General features: G+C 40.0%; 1 protein-coding gene across 1 annotated transcript in view; it reads left to right on the forward strand.

Moving 5' to 3' along the window:
- Nucleotides 1-18,581, forward strand: part of LOC141259320 (probable cation-transporting ATPase 13A4) — a 101,806-nt gene that overhangs the window by 70,154 nt on the left and 13,071 nt on the right. The window contains exons 18-21 of the mRNA XM_073675075.1: nt 10,290-10,414; nt 14,334-14,497; nt 14,613-14,738; nt 16,027-16,106. Of these exons, the coding sequence (XP_073531176.1) occupies nt 10,290-10,414; nt 14,334-14,497; nt 14,613-14,738; nt 16,027-16,106 (495 nt within the window). The remainder of the gene's footprint in view (nt 1-10,289; nt 10,415-14,333; nt 14,498-14,612; nt 14,739-16,026; nt 16,107-18,581) is intronic.

The raw sequence follows: 18,581 nt of genomic DNA on the forward strand, positions 1-18,581 counted from the left end.
AAAAAGAAATTACTTAAATGACAAAACAAGAGGACACAAAATGCATCAGGTGGGGAAGAGCGACCTTTAATAAACCACAATAAGAAGATATTTTTGCAATAAACCACTAATAATACTACTCAATTGCAAAGTGTTGGTCCATCCTCCCACACCTTCATCCATCAGTGTAACCTTGTATATCCCTATAGAGAAAAAAAGAGGGATTAAAAAATATAAAGTCCCAAACCATAAAAAACAATACCTGAGGGGGCACTCAGAATCATCAAAATAGACAATGTTGGAGATTAAATTCAATGTTCAAACCATTTGGTTGTAAACTATCTAATTCAAAAATCCATCTCAATTCCTTATTCCTTAATAAATTCAATCTATCTCCTCTCCTCCTCAAAGGAGGCGCACGGTCTATAACTCTAAACCTTAGCTGGTTCACTGAATGTCTACTTTCCAGAAAATGTTCTTGAATACGCAGTTCAGTGAGTCCAGTTCTAATCATGCTTTTATGTTTAGAAACACGCTCTCTTATTTCCATTGTGGTCTCACCCACATCAAATTTTCCACATGGGCAAGAAATAACATAAATCACATAGTTTGATGAACATGTGTACCTTTCCTTAATCATAAACTTCTTACCAGTCATCGGATGAAACAAAGTTTCCCCTTTAACCATATTACCACAACAAGTGCAGCCAAGGCAGGGAAAATTCCCTGACCTGGGTGCACTCAGTGTGGCCTGAATAGATTTTTTGACAAGCCCAACATCCGATCTCACTAGCTTATCCTTCAGATTGCGGCCCCGTCTATATGATAGAAGGTGCCAGGATCCAAAGTCCACTACTCCTGGTAGACCCTTCGTCAGAAGGGACCAGTGTTTACTCAAAACATTAGAAATTCGTCCACTCATGGGACAAAAAGTGGATACAAAAGGAATTCTTCTAGATGTTGCTTTAGGAGTATTACAAACTATCAAATCATCTCGATTTAAATCTAAGGCCTTCTGTTTATAATTCTGGACCTCATTGGTAGGGTAACCTCTGTTTATAAATTTGCAACACATCTCCTCTAGTCTCCTATCCACCCTATCCTCATCAGACACTATGCAACGTACCCAAATAAACTGGCTCCAGGGAAATGAGCCCACTATTTTATGGGGATGATTGCTATCAAACCGCAATAATCAAAACTTGTATCTCAATTGTAGAAAATGTAAGTGTAAATTGCAATTCTGGAACCACATGATTAATCTCTGACTAAAGAGCATGAAGTGCAGCCACACCTTCATCCCATACCACAAAAATGTCGTCGATATAGCGTTACCAGGCCCGGGCATGGCACCATAATGATGAACTGTACACGTGCTCATCCACACATACCACCATGTAGATGTTAGCATACGTGGGGACCACATTCGACCCCATGACGGTACCCCAGTGCTGCAAATAGAACCCATCACGGAAGAGGAAATAATTCCTCTCCAGGATGAACTCCAGCAGTGCCAGGATGAACCACGTACAGCCTGGCGCCATGCCCGAGCCTGATAGCACCCCAGAGACGGCCTCTAATCCGCTCTCATGAGAAATGAGGTGTAAAGCGAGACCACATCAAATGATGCTAGTATCATGGAGTCAGTCACCTCAACATTACTGATCTTTTCCAAAAAATCGCTGGTATCTCGAATATAGGAGTGGGCATTAGTGGCAAAACTCTGCAGTACCCTATTCAGGAAGATTGCCATTTTACTAAACATAGAACCCCTCCAGGACACAATAGGGCTCCGGGAGGGGTTCTCCAAATCCTTGTGGATTTTTGGCAGTACATACAGTACATACAGTACTGGTATCACTGGGTGTTCAACAATCAAATACTCAGACAGCTTCTGGTCAATGACTCCATCGACCAAGGAGTCACTGACCAGAAGCTGCAACTCAGATTGAAATTGGACAGTTGGATCAACCGGCAATTTTTCATAGACCATTATATCATCAAGTTGTCGATAATCTCTGCCTTATATTTATCCGTATTCATAACAACCACCGCACCCCCCTTATCGGCGGACTTAATGGTTATTCTTTTGTTGTTATCAAGGTCTAACAAAGCCCTCCTCTCCAATAATGACATATTTTGTTTACATCTCTGGTTCCCCTTATTTCTCAAGGCCCTCATATCTTTTTTAACTAATTCAATGTATGATTCCACAAAGTGGTTATTTGATGGTGGCTGGAAGCTGCTCCTGCCATAGAGACCGACACCCCGCAACGTAAGTTGGGAGACGGAATGTACAGCAGAGGCATCAACCCGATCATCCAATCCTTCAAAATGAGCAGCCAACAATAGCCTCCTATAGAAACATTGCAAATCACATTCAACCTCATACCAGTCAACCATATTAGTCGGGCTAAATGAAAGACCTTTGGATAGAACATCCAATTGTATATCAGACAATGGCATAGATGAAATATTTACCACTAAAGTCCTTTGGTCTAAGCATTCCTCTGTTTGCTCTCTAAGTCCCGTGTCTTTGTAGTTTGACGTGTCAGCCTCTGTTCCCGTGATTTTCCTCTTCCTCCAATGCTTGCGGCCCCCTCTCCGGTATTTCCCAGTATTGTAGTTGTACCTCCTTTCTTCTTCCCTAAAATATGACCGGAAGCAGATGGGCCCATATTTGAAACATCCGTCGACTCAGAGTCCGCTGTAGTAAAGCCAAAGTCATATACATTTCTTTCCTGGGGTCTGCGTCATCTCCGTTGGTCAAATTTGCCTCTTCTAGGAAAAGAAGTTGAATTTGAAATTTGCCTTTTGAAAACTCGTCCCAGTTTATAATTCTCTACATCACGAAACCGTTTATTACGTTTTGTCTATTCAATATCAGTCCAAAACTTGGCAAGATTCTCTTCCAGTTTTAATTTTAACACATTCCACTCCTGTGCTGTCATCTGTTCAACCAGCTGCTTCTCCAACTCAGCCAAGCTCCTCCTCACCACCTCCATCTCTTCACGTAAAAATTCAATATTAAGAAGCTTTATATCCAAAGCGAATTTATTTGAGATAGATTCAAATTTAGTGCAAAACTGCACATTATTTGGTAATAGTGTGGATCGTAAATGTGGTCGCAGACCACGTGGGATCCGATGTGCTTTATGGTACTCAATCAGCGTACCCACATGCTTATCAAAAGAAATCAATCTTCTTGACTCATTTTTCCTTTTTCTCTTCAACGTGAGAAGAAGAAAGCAGTATCCAAGGTAGAGCCTGACAATATTCTGAGTGCATCATCCTCAGCGTAAGAACACATGGCAACAGTTTCTGGCTCACCCACATCCAGATCCATATTACGCTCCGTCATCACGGTATAGGTGCACGCTGGCTTTGAGTTCACAGCAACAGTCCAAAAAAAGAAATATAACCAGCAGCACTCACAAATGGGATGCACGTCCAATTACCAAGGAACCCACTTGGAAATTTCAAGCAAAGGAGAAGAAAGACAGGGTCCCCTTCCAGGTTGATAATTAAATCAAGTAATCCTTTTATTCAGCCATGTAAAGCATTACGACGTTTCGACTCCAGAGAGTCTTTATCAAGTATACATACCTACAAAAATTATGGCCTTATATAGTGTGGTTTACAAAAAAGAACCAATCACGATACAAGGTCCAACACTCATCAATTAACATATACTTGTAGAATATTAAACATCAAAGTATTGCATATTACAAGGTTTTATAAATAATCATACCAATATGTAATAGGAATAAAAAACGCTGTAAGAAACCTCAGTTTATAAAGCCATAAGAATGCAAATAACCAATCCCTAAAGTGCATCATAACTTTGGTTACTATCAACCAATCCCTCAAATCTAGGTCATAAATATTCAAATAAATATCAACCTCACCTGGTCAAATCAGATAAGGTCAACAAATCCAGACCTGGCATCGCATCACCTTGGTAACTTGGTAATAGTGATGTTTGTGCATACATTTGGCCATTTATGTGGGGGTGAATTATTCTTAATTATACCAGATATACTATTCCTTTGTTCAGTAAGGCAAGGGACAAGACATTGTTTCATGTGAGACTGTCAGATGGCCCTTTTTTTATGGAAATTTGTGGAATACCTGCTGATTATGGATTGCATCAGCCCCCTGCGTTGTACTAATCTGCACCGCTTGGAGGATAATTTTGCAGTCTAATTGAACAATCAAACAATGAGGGAATAGCCATGACTATCTCCCCCCAATCCTATGGACAATGCCTTGAAATTGGAGCTAAGGGTTATAAAAGGACCCTGCTCCTGTCACAGGTGTGATTCTTCAGGACGTTAGCCCAGGGATAATGGTTCCAAAAGTGGGGTGCTGCTAGTTTGGGTGTTTAGCTCTTGATACCCCGAAGTCTCCCAGGTTCTAATCCCTGACGAGCCAGGGAAAGTGTGATGCTCTTTCATTTCCACCATCTTGTGTCCTTGCTGGAAATGTAATATATGCTTATACTGTAACTGGTGGTGACCCAATAAATTCTTACCAGAGTGCAGTACCCTCACCCTGTATTGTCTGAGTAGTGTACTGCCCATGGGGATGGAGGATGATCGTTCAGTGGGATAAGCCCCTGCCTGTGCGATCTTACTAAAGACAGCCAGACCAGCAGACGAAAGTACCGACTGACACTCGTGTCTCCACAATTAACGCTGAGTTGTCACACATTATATTTGTCTTATGTTAATATTGCTGTTTCAGCTTAGTATCGTATCTGTTATGATCTGCAACATGAACTAAGGAAAGATAGGGGAAAGATGTCCCTACAGTAAGACTAAGATGAATCCTTACGATGTAGCGGGCTGCCTGTTCCTAGCGAACAGAGCTGCCTTAGTCCTCGGCTAGTCTGAACGAAGACCTATAGCATAAAGGGAGGGGTCCCTAAAAGAACGAAGGACTGGGAGAAAAAACGGGACACCTCCTAAACAGACAAGTTGTTGCAGAACACAAAAAGACAAACTGACAAAAAAGGTACTAGAGGTCCCAGAAGGACCAAGCGAACTGACAGAGAAAGGCACAGAAGCACCTGGCTAGAGAAACAGTCAAACACTGAAGTCCAGCACAGCCAAAAGGGGCAGAGCTGGAATATAAAGGCAGATGGTCAAGTGACAGCAAAACACCAGATGGAAAAAACAAACAGGAGGGTTCTAACAGTACCCCCTCTTTTATGAGGATCCTCCGGATCCTCCAGGCCTAGGCCTATCCGGAAACCTCTTGTGGGAAGCTTTAACAAGCCTAGGAGCAGAGACATCATCCGTCCTTACCCAGGAGTTGTCTTCGGGACCGAAACCCTTCCAGGAGATGAGATAGTGTAATCTCCCTCTATGCCATCTAGAATTCAAGGTACGAGAAATTTCATATTCGCCGTCTTCCACCACAGGAGGAACTGTGACAGTGGCGTCCCTATCAGATACATCAGCCTTTTTCAACAAGGAAATATTAAACACAGGATTAATCTTCCAGGAAGTAGGGACATCCAACCTAACAGCAGACGGGTTAACAACCGAAAGCACTTTAAATGGACCCACAAACTTAGGACCCAGTTTTTTAGAGGGAATACTCAACCGGAGGTTCTTCATGGACAACCAAACCATGTCACCCACAGTAAACAAAACCTCCTTACGTTTCCTGTCAAAATACTTCTTGGACTTCTTGTTAGCCTCTTGTAGGTTGCAACGTACATAAGTACAAACTCTCTCCATATCACCGGAAAAATTCTTTGGAGAGCGAACCAAAAGACGGATGTCTCCCAGTACAACAAAAAAAGGAGAACACCCAGCAGAGGAGGATGTATGATTGTTAAGAGCAAATTCTGCGAGAGGCAGAAACTCTGACCACACCTCTTGATTGTCCACCAAAAAACAACACAAAAACTGTTCAACATCCTGATTCTTTCTTTCAGTCTGTCCATTAGACTCAGGATGATAACCAGACGAAAATGACAAATGGACTCCCAGCCTGTCACAAAAAGCATGCCAAAAGCGAGCCACAAACTGAAGTCCTCTATCAGAAACAATATCCGTGGGAACGCCATGGAGCTTGACAATCTCCTTAACAAATGCCTTAGCGAGTGTCTTGGCGCAGGGCAACTTAATGAATGGAACCAAATGACATATCTTACTAAAACGGCCCACGACCACCCAGATGACAGTAAAACACTCGGAAACAGGAAGATCAGTAATAAAATCCATTGTGAGATGCGTCCAAGGCGCACTAGGCACCTTTAGAGGACAAAGCAAAACCGCAGCAGGAGTATGTGAAGCCTTTGACCTAGCACACACCATACATTCACGCACCCACTTGATGACTTCCTTCTGCCATCCAGGCCACCAAAAACTGTGACTGATAAGTCTCTTAGTCTCCGAAATTCCTGGATGACATGCCAACAGAGACTCATGACACTCCACAAACAAATCTCTCCTAAAGGCTCTAGGCACGAACAACCTCCCATGGGGAGTGTTAGATGGAGCATCATCTTGAGCTTTCAGAATCCCATTCTCTAAAACGGAGTCCAATGCCGCCACCACAACTCCTTGCTGTAAAATGCTCTCCTTCTCCTCGGCACCGAACATAGGAGAAAAGCTGAGAGATAAAGCATCGGCTTTAACATTCTTAGTACCAGGGATATAGGTAACAGAAAAATGAAACCGAGAAAAAAAAAGTGCCCACCTAGCTTGACGGGCATTCAAGCGCTTGGCAGCATCCAGATAGATCAAATTCTTATGATCAGTGAAAACCTGAATAGGAAATCTAGCGCCTTCCAAAAAATGACGCCAATGTTCAAACGCGAGTTTAATAGCCAGCAACTCCCGATTTCCAACATCATATTTCAGTTCGGTTTCCAAAAATAATTTCAAAAAGAAGGCACAAGGATGTTCTCCACCCATGTACTCCTGAGACAAAACTTCTCCGACCCCCACCGATGAAGCATCGACCTCAACCAAAAAAAGGCTTGGTCTCATCAGGCCACATAAGGATAGGGGCAGAACTGAACCTTTTTTTGAGATACTCAAATGCTTGAATGGCCTCAGTAGTCCACTGGGCCGGGTTCACACCTTTCCTGGTGAGATGGGTTAGAGGTTTAACAATTACAGAAAAATTCTTAATGAATTTCCTGTAATAATTGGCAAAACCCAAAAATCTCTGTATAGATTTCAAACCAATAGGCCTAGGCCATTCCTGCACAGCCTGAACCTTCACAGGGTCCATCTCAAAGCCCTCGCTGGAGACAATGTAGCCCAAAAAACTAATTTTCTGCACAGCGAACTCACATTTCTCCAGCTTAGCAAAGAGTGAATTATCACTCAATAACTGCAAAACTTCACGTACACTCTGCTAATGGGACTCTAGATCTGGTGAATAAATCGAAATGTCATCCAAATACACAATCACATTCTTACCAATCAAAGGTCTCAGGATGTCATTAATAAGGTTCTGAAAAAATGCAGGTGCATTGGTAAGACCAAAATGCATCACCAGATTCTCAAAATGACCTACTGGAGTGTTAAAAGCAGTTTTCCATTCATCACCCTCCTTCACTCGTAACAAATTGTATGCCCCCAGAGATCAATTTTAGAGAACCACTTGGCCCCCACTAACTGGTTAAACAAGTCAGGAATTAACGGCAATGGGTAGGAATTGCGTATGGTAATCTTATTAATTTCACGAAAATCCAGACATGGACGTAAACCCCCGTCCTTTTTAACAAAGAAAAACCCAACTGCCACAGGCGACTTAGAAGGTCTAATGTGACCAGCAGCCAGGCTAGTCTGTATGTATTCCTCCAAGGCCTTTCTTTCAGGGATAGTCAGATTAAACAAGCGACTCTTGGGAAGAGTAGCTCAACTCTTGGCGCAATCATAATCCCTATGAGGAGGTAAAACTTGCGACTCCTCCTCCGAAAAAACCCTCCAAAAATCTTGAATAGGTACAGGTAATTCCCCTTTTTCCATAGCCGCAATGCGTCCATTGCAGCATTTATCATAGCACTTCGGACTCCAAGACTTAATCACATTAGTAGACCAGTGCAGTAAAGGATTGTGCAGTTTTAACCAAGACAAACCTAAAACGACCGGAGAGGGTAAATTATCTAATGCAACCAAGTCCAAAATTTCTTTGTGAACTCCATTGATAGTGTGGGGAAATGCAGCAACCTTGTGAGTAATACATTTCAAGGGAGTGTTACCAATTGCAATCACAGAAATAGGTGATGACAAAGGTTTGAATTTCAATTTAAGGTTTTCCAAAAACCCTTTATCAATCACATTATGTGTTGAACCACAATCCACAAATGCCTGAACTTCAATCAAATCTCCCTGCAAAGTAGTACTCCCAGAAAGAAATACTCCTGCAGAGTAACTATACAGACGTAACTGACCTTTTTTTTTTCTTTACTTAAACGAAGCTCACAATACTTAATCAAATGGTCAGCTTTACCACAATAAAGACACAATCCCTCTGCGAACCTCTGGTGTCTTTCCTGAGAATGGAAAGACATCGCCCCAACCTCCATCGGTTCTCTGCCGTCTGAGCAGATTTTCTGGGGACTAGGAACTGACATTACTGGAGTCTTTACCTCATTCAGCCTGAACCTCACTCTCCTGTCCACACGAACAGCTAATTGCATGGCATCCTGCAGAGTCTCAGGTGCAGGGAATGCAATTAGCAGATACTTAGCCCTTTCACTCAGACCAGCAAGAAATAAACATTTCAGCGCAGGATCATTCCATTTAACTTCGGAGGCCCATCTCCTGAAGTGTGTGCAATAATTTTCAATATCACCTGACCCCTGATCTGATTCAAATGCCTGAGATCTGCCTCAGCAGATGAGATTCTCTCAGAATCATAGCAGAAAAAAATTCTTCCACAGACGTTAAACACGGATCATTAGGTTGGAGAGAAAAGGCCCACCTCTGTGGTTCATTGCGCAAAAGTGACATAATAAAACCAATGCGCTGTGATTCATTCCCAGAGGACCTTGGTCTCAAACGAAAATATAACAAACAAGCATTTTTAAAGGAAAAAACATCTTGCTGTTTACCATGAAAAACATCAGGCAGTCCTACCTTGGGTTCGACAAAATGTGCTCCAGAACAGCTACTCACGTGTTGCTGAGGCTCGGCCACCTCCAGAGACAATCCCTGCAGGCTTTGAGCCAAATCCTGGATGGAAACCATACTGATCTCCGAATTTCTTTCCTTTTAGTTTTTTGGGCTGGACTTACTGTTATGATCTGCAACATGAACTAAGGAAACATAGGGGAAAGCTGTCCCTACAGTAAGACTAAGATGAATCCCTATGATGTAGCGGGCTGCCTGTTCCTAGTGAACAGACCCGCCTTAGTCCTCGGCTAGTCTGAACGAAGACCTATAGCATAAAGGGAGGGGTCCCTCAAAGAACTAAGGACTGGGACAAAAAATGGGACACCTCCTAAACAGAGAAGTTGTTGCAGAGCACAAAAAGACAAACTGACAAAAAGGTACTAGAGGTCCCAGAAGGACCAAGCAAACTGACAGAGAAAGGCACAGAAGCACTTGGCTAGAGAAACAGTCAAACACTGAAGTCCAGCACAGCCAAAAGGGCGGAGCTGGAATATAAAGGCAGATGGTCACGTGACCACAAAACACAAGATGGAAAAAACAAACAGGAGGGTTCTAAGAGTATCGACTGTATATCCTATAGTGGGTTGGCCGGTCTATGGTCAACCCAGATAGTTGAGTAGCACAAAATTCAGTGTGTTGAAGATTTAGTGGCTGCATGTCTAGGGGTCAGAAAGGGCCAGTAAATGGATGAATAGGCTATTGGCATCACAGTTTTCAGTGCGGTAGTGCTGGGTTTATTGCTTTCTAGGGCAATGCTTAGGGGACCAGGGCCAGAACTAGGGCCAGTTCAGTAGATGCAGAATTAAGAGAGTGTAATGATAACACCAGATAGTCTGAACGGTTATGAACAGAAAAGTTGTAATTTTCTCATATTTTGATTTCTTTTGTCAACTGTGCAAATAGTTTAGTAAATAATAAACTGTTCTTTTTATAACCACTGAGTTCATGTCCTCTGTGTTGCTGCATCTTCGCAACTGTTTACATCATTTTGCACCAAACATAACAACAAATACCAGTGTTCTATAGTAATAAGTGACATTAAATTAGTAATGGGATGGGTTGGATGATCTCTAATGACTTAATTTGTGCATGAAGTATTGCAGTAGATTAATCAGGAATAAAAATAGAGTCATTTAAGGATAATCAGTTGATTACAATTTCTAGGGAGGATATTGAATCGGATCTGGAGTTTCTTGGCTTGCTTATATTGGAAAACCGACTGAAACCAGAAACAAAACCTGCTTTGCAAGAGTTGAGTGCTGCCAACATCAGGACAGTTATGATTACAGGTAATTCACAGGAATGTTCTCTGCAAATATTACTTGTTCATTAAATGTATTTAAATTGTGTTCTCTAATCAAACAAGCAAACATAGACTATCCTATTTATGAAGCATAGGAATAAATTTAGCTCCTAAAGTGATAGAAACTGTGATTTAATGCTCAAACTAAATTTAAGTGGATTCAGTAGGTCATTATATTAACATTTGCAAAATTGTGCTTATTTTATATATATATATAAAATAAGCACAATTTTGCAAATGTTAATATAATGACCTACTGAATCCACTTAAATTTAGTTTGAGCATTAAATCACAGTTTCTATCAGTTTCTATAAAATAAGCAAAATTGTGCTTATTTTAGATATATACTGTATATATAATAATTACAATTTTGCAAATGTTAATATAATGACCTACTGAATCCACTTAAATTTAGTTTGATCATTAAATCACAGTTTCTATCACTTTATATACACACACATATATATAAATAAATATATATATATATATATATATATATATATATATATATACAGTGCTGGCCAAAGGTATTGGCACCCCTGCAATTCTGTCAGATAATACTCAGTTTCTTCCTGAAAATGATTGCAATCATAAATTCTTTGGTATTATTCTCTTCATTTAATTTGTCTTCAATGAAAAAAACACAAAAAGAATTGTCCTAAAGCCAAAGTGGATATAATTTCACACCAAACCTAAAAAATGGGGTGGACAAAAGTATTGGCACCCTTTGAAAAATCATGTGATGCTTCTCTAATTCGTGTAATTAACAGCACCTGTAACTTACCTGTGGCACCTAACAGGTGTTGGCAATAACTAAACCACACTTGCAGCCAGTTAACATGGATTAAAGTTGACTCAACCTCTGTCCTGTGTCCTTGTGTGTGCCACATTGAGCATGGAGAAAAGAAAGAAGACAAAAGAATTGTCTGAGGACTTGAGAAACCAAATTGTGAGGAAGCATGAGCAATCTCAAGGCTACAAGTCCATCTCCAAAGACCTGAATGTTCCTTTGTCTTCCGTGCGCAGTGTCATCAAGAAGTTTAAAGCCCATGGCACTGTGGCTAACCTCCCTAGATGTGGACGGAAAAGAAAAATTGACGAGAGATTTCAACGCAAGATTGTGCGGATGGTGGATAAAGAACCTCGACTAACATCCAAACAAGTTCAAGCTGCCCTGCAGTCCGAGGTTACAACAGTGTCAACCCATACTATCTGTCGACGTCTGAATGAAAAGGGACTGTATGGTTGGATACCCAGGAAGACCCCACTTCTTACCCCGAGATATAAAAAAGCCAGGCTGGAGTTTGCCAAAACTTACCTGAGAAAGCCTAAAACATTTTGGAAGAATGTTCTCTGGTCAGATTCGACAAAAGTAGAGGTTTTTGGGAAAAAGCATCAACATAGAGTGTACAGGAAAAAAAAAGCGGTATTCAAAAAAAAGAACATGGTCCCTGCAGTCAAACATGGCGGAGGTTCCCTGATGTTTTGGGGTTGCTTTGCTGCCTCTGGCACTGGACTGCTTGACCGTTTGCATGGCATTATGAAGTCTGAAGACTACCAACAAATTTTGCAGTATAATGTAGGGCCCAGTGTGAGAAAGCTGGGTCTCCCTCAGAGGTCATGGGTCTTCCAGCAGGACAATGACCCAAAAAACACTTCCAAAAGCACTATAAAATGGTTTTAGAGAAAGCACTGGAGACTTCTAAGGTGGCCAGCAATGAGTCCAGACCTGAATCCCATAGAACACCTGTGGAGAGATCTCAAAATGGCAGTTTGGAGAAGGCACCCTTCAAATGTCAGGGACCTGGAGCAGTTTGCCAAAGAAGAATGGTCTACAAATCCAGCAGAGCATTGTAAGAAACTCATTTATCGTTACCGGAAGCGGTTGTTCGCAGTTATTTTGGCTAAAGGTTGTGCAACCAAGTATTAGGCTGAGGGTGCCAATACTTTTGTCCGCCCTTTTTTGGAGTTTTGTGTGAAATGATTAATGATTTGATTTTTGCTTCATTCTCTTTTGTGTTTTTTCCTTGCAAGCAAATTAAATGAAGATAATAATACCAAAGAATTTGTGATTGCAATCATTTTCAGGAAGAAACTGAGTATTATCTGACAGAATTGCAGGGGTGCCAATACTTTTGGCCAGCACTGTACATATATATATATATATATATATATATATATATATATATATATAGTCATTTTTTACATTTTAAAATTACAAAAAGGAAAATGGGTTGATGCAAAAATTTTTGCACCCTGCATGGTTAACACCTAGTGGCACCCCCTATTGTAAGTTTCACAGCTTGTAAACACTTTTTGTAGGCAGCCAAGAGTCTTTCAATTCTTGTTTGAGGGATTTACATCCATTCTTCCTTGGAAAATTCTTCAATTTCTGTGACATTCCTGGGTCAAATTACATGTACTGCTATTCTGAGGTCTAGCCACAGATTTACAATGATGTTCAGATCAGGGGACTGTGAGGGCCATTGTAAAACCTTTAGCTTGCGCCTTTTGAGGTAGTCTATTGTTGATTTTTATGTGTGTTTAGGATCATTATCCATTTGTAGAAGCCATCCTCTTTTCAACCTCAGCTTTTTTACAGATTGTGTTATGTTTGCATCAAAAATTTGTTGAAATATCATTGAATCCATTCTTCCATCTACCCATGAAATGTTCCTTGTGCCATTGATTGTAACACAACCATAAAAGCATGATTTATCCACTCGCATGCCTAATGGTTGGCAAGTTGTTCTTTTCCTGAAATTCTATGCTCTTTTTTTCTCCACACATACATTTGATAATTGTGGCCAAAGAGTTCTATTTTAACCTCATCGGTCCACAGGACTTGTTTCCAAACTGCATAAGGCTTTTTTAGATACTCGTTTTCATACTTCTGACGCTAAATTTTGTGGTAAAGATGCAGATGTTTTCTTCTGATGGTCTTTCATGAAGGCCATATTTGTGCAGGTGTCTCTAAATAGTAGAATATTGTACCACTACTCCAGAGTCTGCTAAATTTTTCTGAAGAGCTTTTGCAGTCAGGTGGGGGTTCTGATTTGCCTCTCTAGCAATCCAATGAGCAGCTCTTACTGAAATTTTGCTTGGTCTTCCAGACCTTATCTTGACCTCCTCTGTTCCTGTTAACTGACATTTCTTAATTAAATTTAGAACTGAGGTAAGGGCAACTTGAAAACGCTTTTCTATCTACTTATGGGCTTCTTCTGCTTTGTGGGCCTCCACCATTTTCATTTTCAGAGTGCAAGGTGGCAGCTGAGAAGAGCCTGTGGCTGCAGTCTTTTGGCACAAGGTTAGAGGATGCTAGGTTTTTCTAAATCTGGGAAATTTGTATCGCCTGTCCTTTTCTAACGATGATAGTGAACAAGCCATAACCCTAGCAGGCTAATTAAGGCCTGTAACCTTGGCCAAATTTATCTAAGCACACAAATCTACAAGGCTGTACAAACATTTGCATGGGCCCACTTTCCTTTTTGTAATTTTTAAAATGCAAAAAATTAAATTTTTTGTTGCCTAAAATACAAAGTAAATGTGTAATGTTTAACTTTAGCCCTTTTAGAGATCATTTCATATTCAACTAAATTAACTGTTCACAATAACAGTAATTTTGATCAGGGTTGCCCAAATTTTTACATGCCACTCTATATATGCAGTATAACATTAAAAGTTACCAATATGTCATCAGTACCCCTACACCTTTAATACTGCTAAATAGGTGCTGGGGGAAACGTTAATTATCTAGTGCACGCTTTATATTTCGTTATCCACAAAGTGTCTTGTGATATTGCAGAAAGACCCTTCCAAATCCCTCCATTCTTAACGTCTTCTGCGATCTACTGCGTCCATTGGATTGTCTTGTGTTGGGTCACAGTCCAGTTTTACATCCACAGGGGACAACTTACAAACTGCCATAACAGTGGCAAGAACATCTTGCTTAGTTCCAGCGAACAGCAATGTCATCCTTGTAGAAGCTGAAGAGCCAACTAGACTGAGTTCAGCAAAGATTTCTTGGCATCCAGCTGTAGGACTTGATCAAAATTCAGAAGATCTGACAGTAAGATGTTTCTTAAACGCATTATACACTTTGTTTACTGCCGTAGTGTCATTCCAAGTATTTCTCATATGTTAAAAAGTGAAATCTCTTATTATATTATATTCACACATTACAGGTGTCAATAAACATTGATATTGAAGGAAGAACAGTTCTAGAGGAGGCCCAGGGCAACTATCACTTTGCCATGAGTGGAAAAACTTATCAAGTTGTTCTGCATCATTTCCAGAGTTTACTGCCAAAAGTAAGATGTTTCAGAAAAATACTGAAAGTTTAGCAGATTTGTATAAAAGGCTTCCTTTGCTAACATAAAACATATAAATCTTACCCAAGATGATAATTTATATACATGAGATCAAAGACTGATACTAACTGTTAGGCCATGTTCCCTCCATTGTTTTTTTCTCCACAATTTTCTAAAAACATTGTACAAGCATTGTATTTTTATTGTGTTTTTGGAAAATCGCAGCAAAAAACACACAGGAAAGCATCATGTAAATACAGCTTAAGGTCTTATTCATATGTCAGTATTTGGTCTGTGTTTTGCCTGAATTTTTAAGCCACAATCAGGAATGGTACTTACAATGAAAAAAATTAAAAATTATTATATAATGGAAAGATTTCCACCTGTTTTGTATTTTGGAGCCACTCCTGATTTTGTAGTTCTACTATGACGATGTATACTAATTCAACCATTAATAACTTGACACTTCATAAGATTTTTTTCACATTTTTGTGTGTCTAATATTTATTCTTTACTGAGTTATGTAATTCTGGATAGGGTACAAAAAAAATGCAAATCTAAATGTTCTGCACCAGTAATCTTTCTTAAAGTAGGTTTCCTATAAAATTAATTACCGTAAGTAATATAAAAACAAATTTAGCAAAAAAATTTTTAGCCATTTTACTGTTAAAAAATGTTTTACCTGTAAACTATGTTTAAAACCTTTTTGAAAAACTATATTTCTCTCTGCTGCTATTGCCAGGATAATCTGTCAGAACTATCTATGCAGTTCATCTCTAATGCTTTCTTCCCAAATATGTGCTACCTATTTATATGTCCAAACTTCTTTTTTTAAACTCCCTTATAAATAAATGGAGACAGAAGTATATGCACAGTCACACCACCATAACTTGCAGCGTGAAACATGGTTCTATGGAACCTACATGCCAGAAATCTCTAAGATGTGTATACATTTTTTAGCTTAGAAACATATGAACTTTTATGGGAGAGTTTAAGGCATTCTTTGTGATCTGTACATTTGTCACTGTGCAAAGAAGAGGTGAGCCCCTCCCCCCCATCACTTATTGTTAATGGCGTGATCATGTGGTCAGATGGTAAAGTGCAAGATTTCCGAATTTTTCAATTATAAATGTTGGCCTGGAGAATAAGATAAATGCATCAGATTTTTATATAGTTTTTAAATACAGTAGATTTCCTATAAAAACTAGATTTGAACCGGTTGTTATTTTTTATCAATATATTTATTTTAAACATTTTAATACAATGAACTTTTATTGCTTTATTGCAGCTTCTGGTAAATGGAGCCATCTTTGCTAGAATGTCACCAGGACAAAAATCCAGCCTGATTGAAGAATTCCAAAAATTAGAGTACGCTTCTTATAGTCTTAAATATAGCTGTATTATGTATATGTATATGTATATATATATATATATATATATATATATATATATATATATATATATATATATATATATATATACACTGCTCAAAAAAATAAAGGGAACACTTAAACAACAGAATATAACTCCAAGTAAATCAAACTTCTGTGAAATCAAACTGTGCACTTTGGAAGCAACACTGATTGACAATCAATTTCACATGCTGTTGTGCAAATGGAATAGACAATAGATGGAAATTATTGGCAATTATCAAGACTCACTCAATAAAGGAGTGTTTCTGCAGGTGGGGACCACAGATCACATCTCAGTACCAATGCTTTCTGGCTGATGCTTTGGTCACTTTTGAATGTTGGTTGTGCTTTCACACTCGTGGTAGCATGAGACGGACTCTACAACCCACAGAAGTTGCTCAGGTAGTGCAGCTCATCCAGGATGGCACATCAATGCGAGCTGTGGCAATAAGATTTGCTGTGTCTGTCAGCGTAGTGTCCAGAGGCTGGAGGCGCTGCCAGGAGACAGGCCAGTACACCAGGAGACATGGAGGGGGCTGTAGGAGGGCAACAAACCAGAAGCAGGACAGCTACCTCCACCTTTGTGCAAGGAGGAACAGGAGGAGCACTGCCAGAGCCCTGCAAAATCACCTCCAGCAGGCCACAAATGTGCATGTGTCTGCACAAACGGTTAGAAACCGACTCCATTAGGGGGTATGAGGGGGTATGAGGGTTTGGCAGTGGGTCAGTAATGGTGTGGGGTGGCATTTATTTGGAGGGCCACACAGCCCTCCATGTGCACGCCAGAGGTAGCCTGACTGCCATTAGGTACCGAGATGAGATCCTCAGACCCCTTGTGAGACCATATGCTGGTGCGGTTGGCCCTGGGTTCTTCCTAATGCAGGACAATGCCAGACCTCATGTGGCTGGAGTGTGTCAGCAGTTCCTTCACGATGAATACATTGAAGCTATGGACTGGCCCGCTTGTTCCCCAGACCTGAATCTGATTGAGCACATCTGGGACATCATGTCTCGCTCCATCCACCAACATCACGTTGCACCACTGTCCAGGAGTTGGCGGATGCTTTAGTCCAGGTATGGGAAGAGATCCCACAGGAAACCATCCGCAACCTCATCAGGAGCATGCCCAGGCATTGTATACTGAGCCTCATTTTGACTTGTTTTAAGAAGGTTACAGAATCAGCCTGTAGTGTGCTTTTCCACTTTAATTTTGGGGGTGAGTCCAAATCCAGGCCTCCATTGGTTAATAAATTTGATTTCCATTGATGATTTCTGTGTGATTTTGTTGTCAGCACATTCAACTTTGTACAGAACAAAGTATTAAATGAGAATATTTCATTCATTCAAATCCAGCATGTGTTATTTGAGTGTGCCCTTTATTTTTTTGAGCAGTGTACATATATACGTGTATATATATATATATATATATATATTTATTATTTTTTTTTGACCATATTAAACAGACATTTTAGCAAATTTATTGTAGACAGTTGCTTTTCAGATTATGAACTAGCTTATGATAAATGTTTTTCGAGGGAAATAAGAATCTATGGTATTGAATTGCTTCATGTTATAGATGAGAGAATCTATTCTAAATTAATAAAAGTCTTCTTAAATTTCCCCATAATTGTATTTTAGTTGTTTTGGTTTGCACAAACCCAAAAAGATGACTGCTGCTATTTTGCTGTATTCTAAAGGGCCAGGATGGAGTTAAAAAAGTAAAAAAAATATATACTCACCTTATTCTTGCTCTCACCTGCGCAGCCGCACAGCCCATCTCCGTTCTGGTCCACACTCTGCTATGTTCTTCCTCTCTCGCGGTGTCCTTGTATCTTCAGCTAGAAAATGCTAGGATATGGTGAGAAAATATGACTGAAGACTGGAGCAGACAGAGTGAGATGACTTTTATTTGACCATTTATTGTGCTCTGGGGTCTGGAGAGACCTCAGAGTATAATAGAGCACATTCGATTTGTGTCAAATAAATTAGATGGTCATCAAATTTCATTGCCAAATTTAAGCGGATCTGCCAAATTATATTTCAACAGATTTGCTCATCACCACTTGGTGGCCATGTTGTGTCAGCTCTATAATTATTCATTAATAACCGCTATGATTGGTCTGATCACATACAGTCAAGGATTATGATCTGGTACCTTTTTGTCATATATCTGCCTGATATGCACTATAGAGTAAATTATAGACAGAACAGCTGATAGATTTGAATCTACTATAATGTAGACTTCCATTCAACAATACAGTTAAACTTTAAGAACTGATCGTACATGTTTTCTGATGGATCAGTAACTAAGCCTAAAAGAAAAACAAAACCATTGTACCATTGAAATACACTGACAAGATGTCAGAGCCACTACTGAGCTCAGCATTGGTTTAATTTACTCTGCCTAGCCCAGTAGCTATATGCCCCAGCC

The sequence above is a fragment of the Phyllobates terribilis genome, unplaced genomic scaffold (genome assembly GCF_046119375.1).
Source record: "Phyllobates terribilis strain yellow unplaced genomic scaffold, ASM4611937v1 Scaffold_3__8_contigs__length_932513732, whole genome shotgun sequence".
NCBI classification, from domain to species: Eukaryota; Metazoa; Chordata; class Amphibia; order Anura; family Dendrobatidae; genus Phyllobates; species Phyllobates terribilis.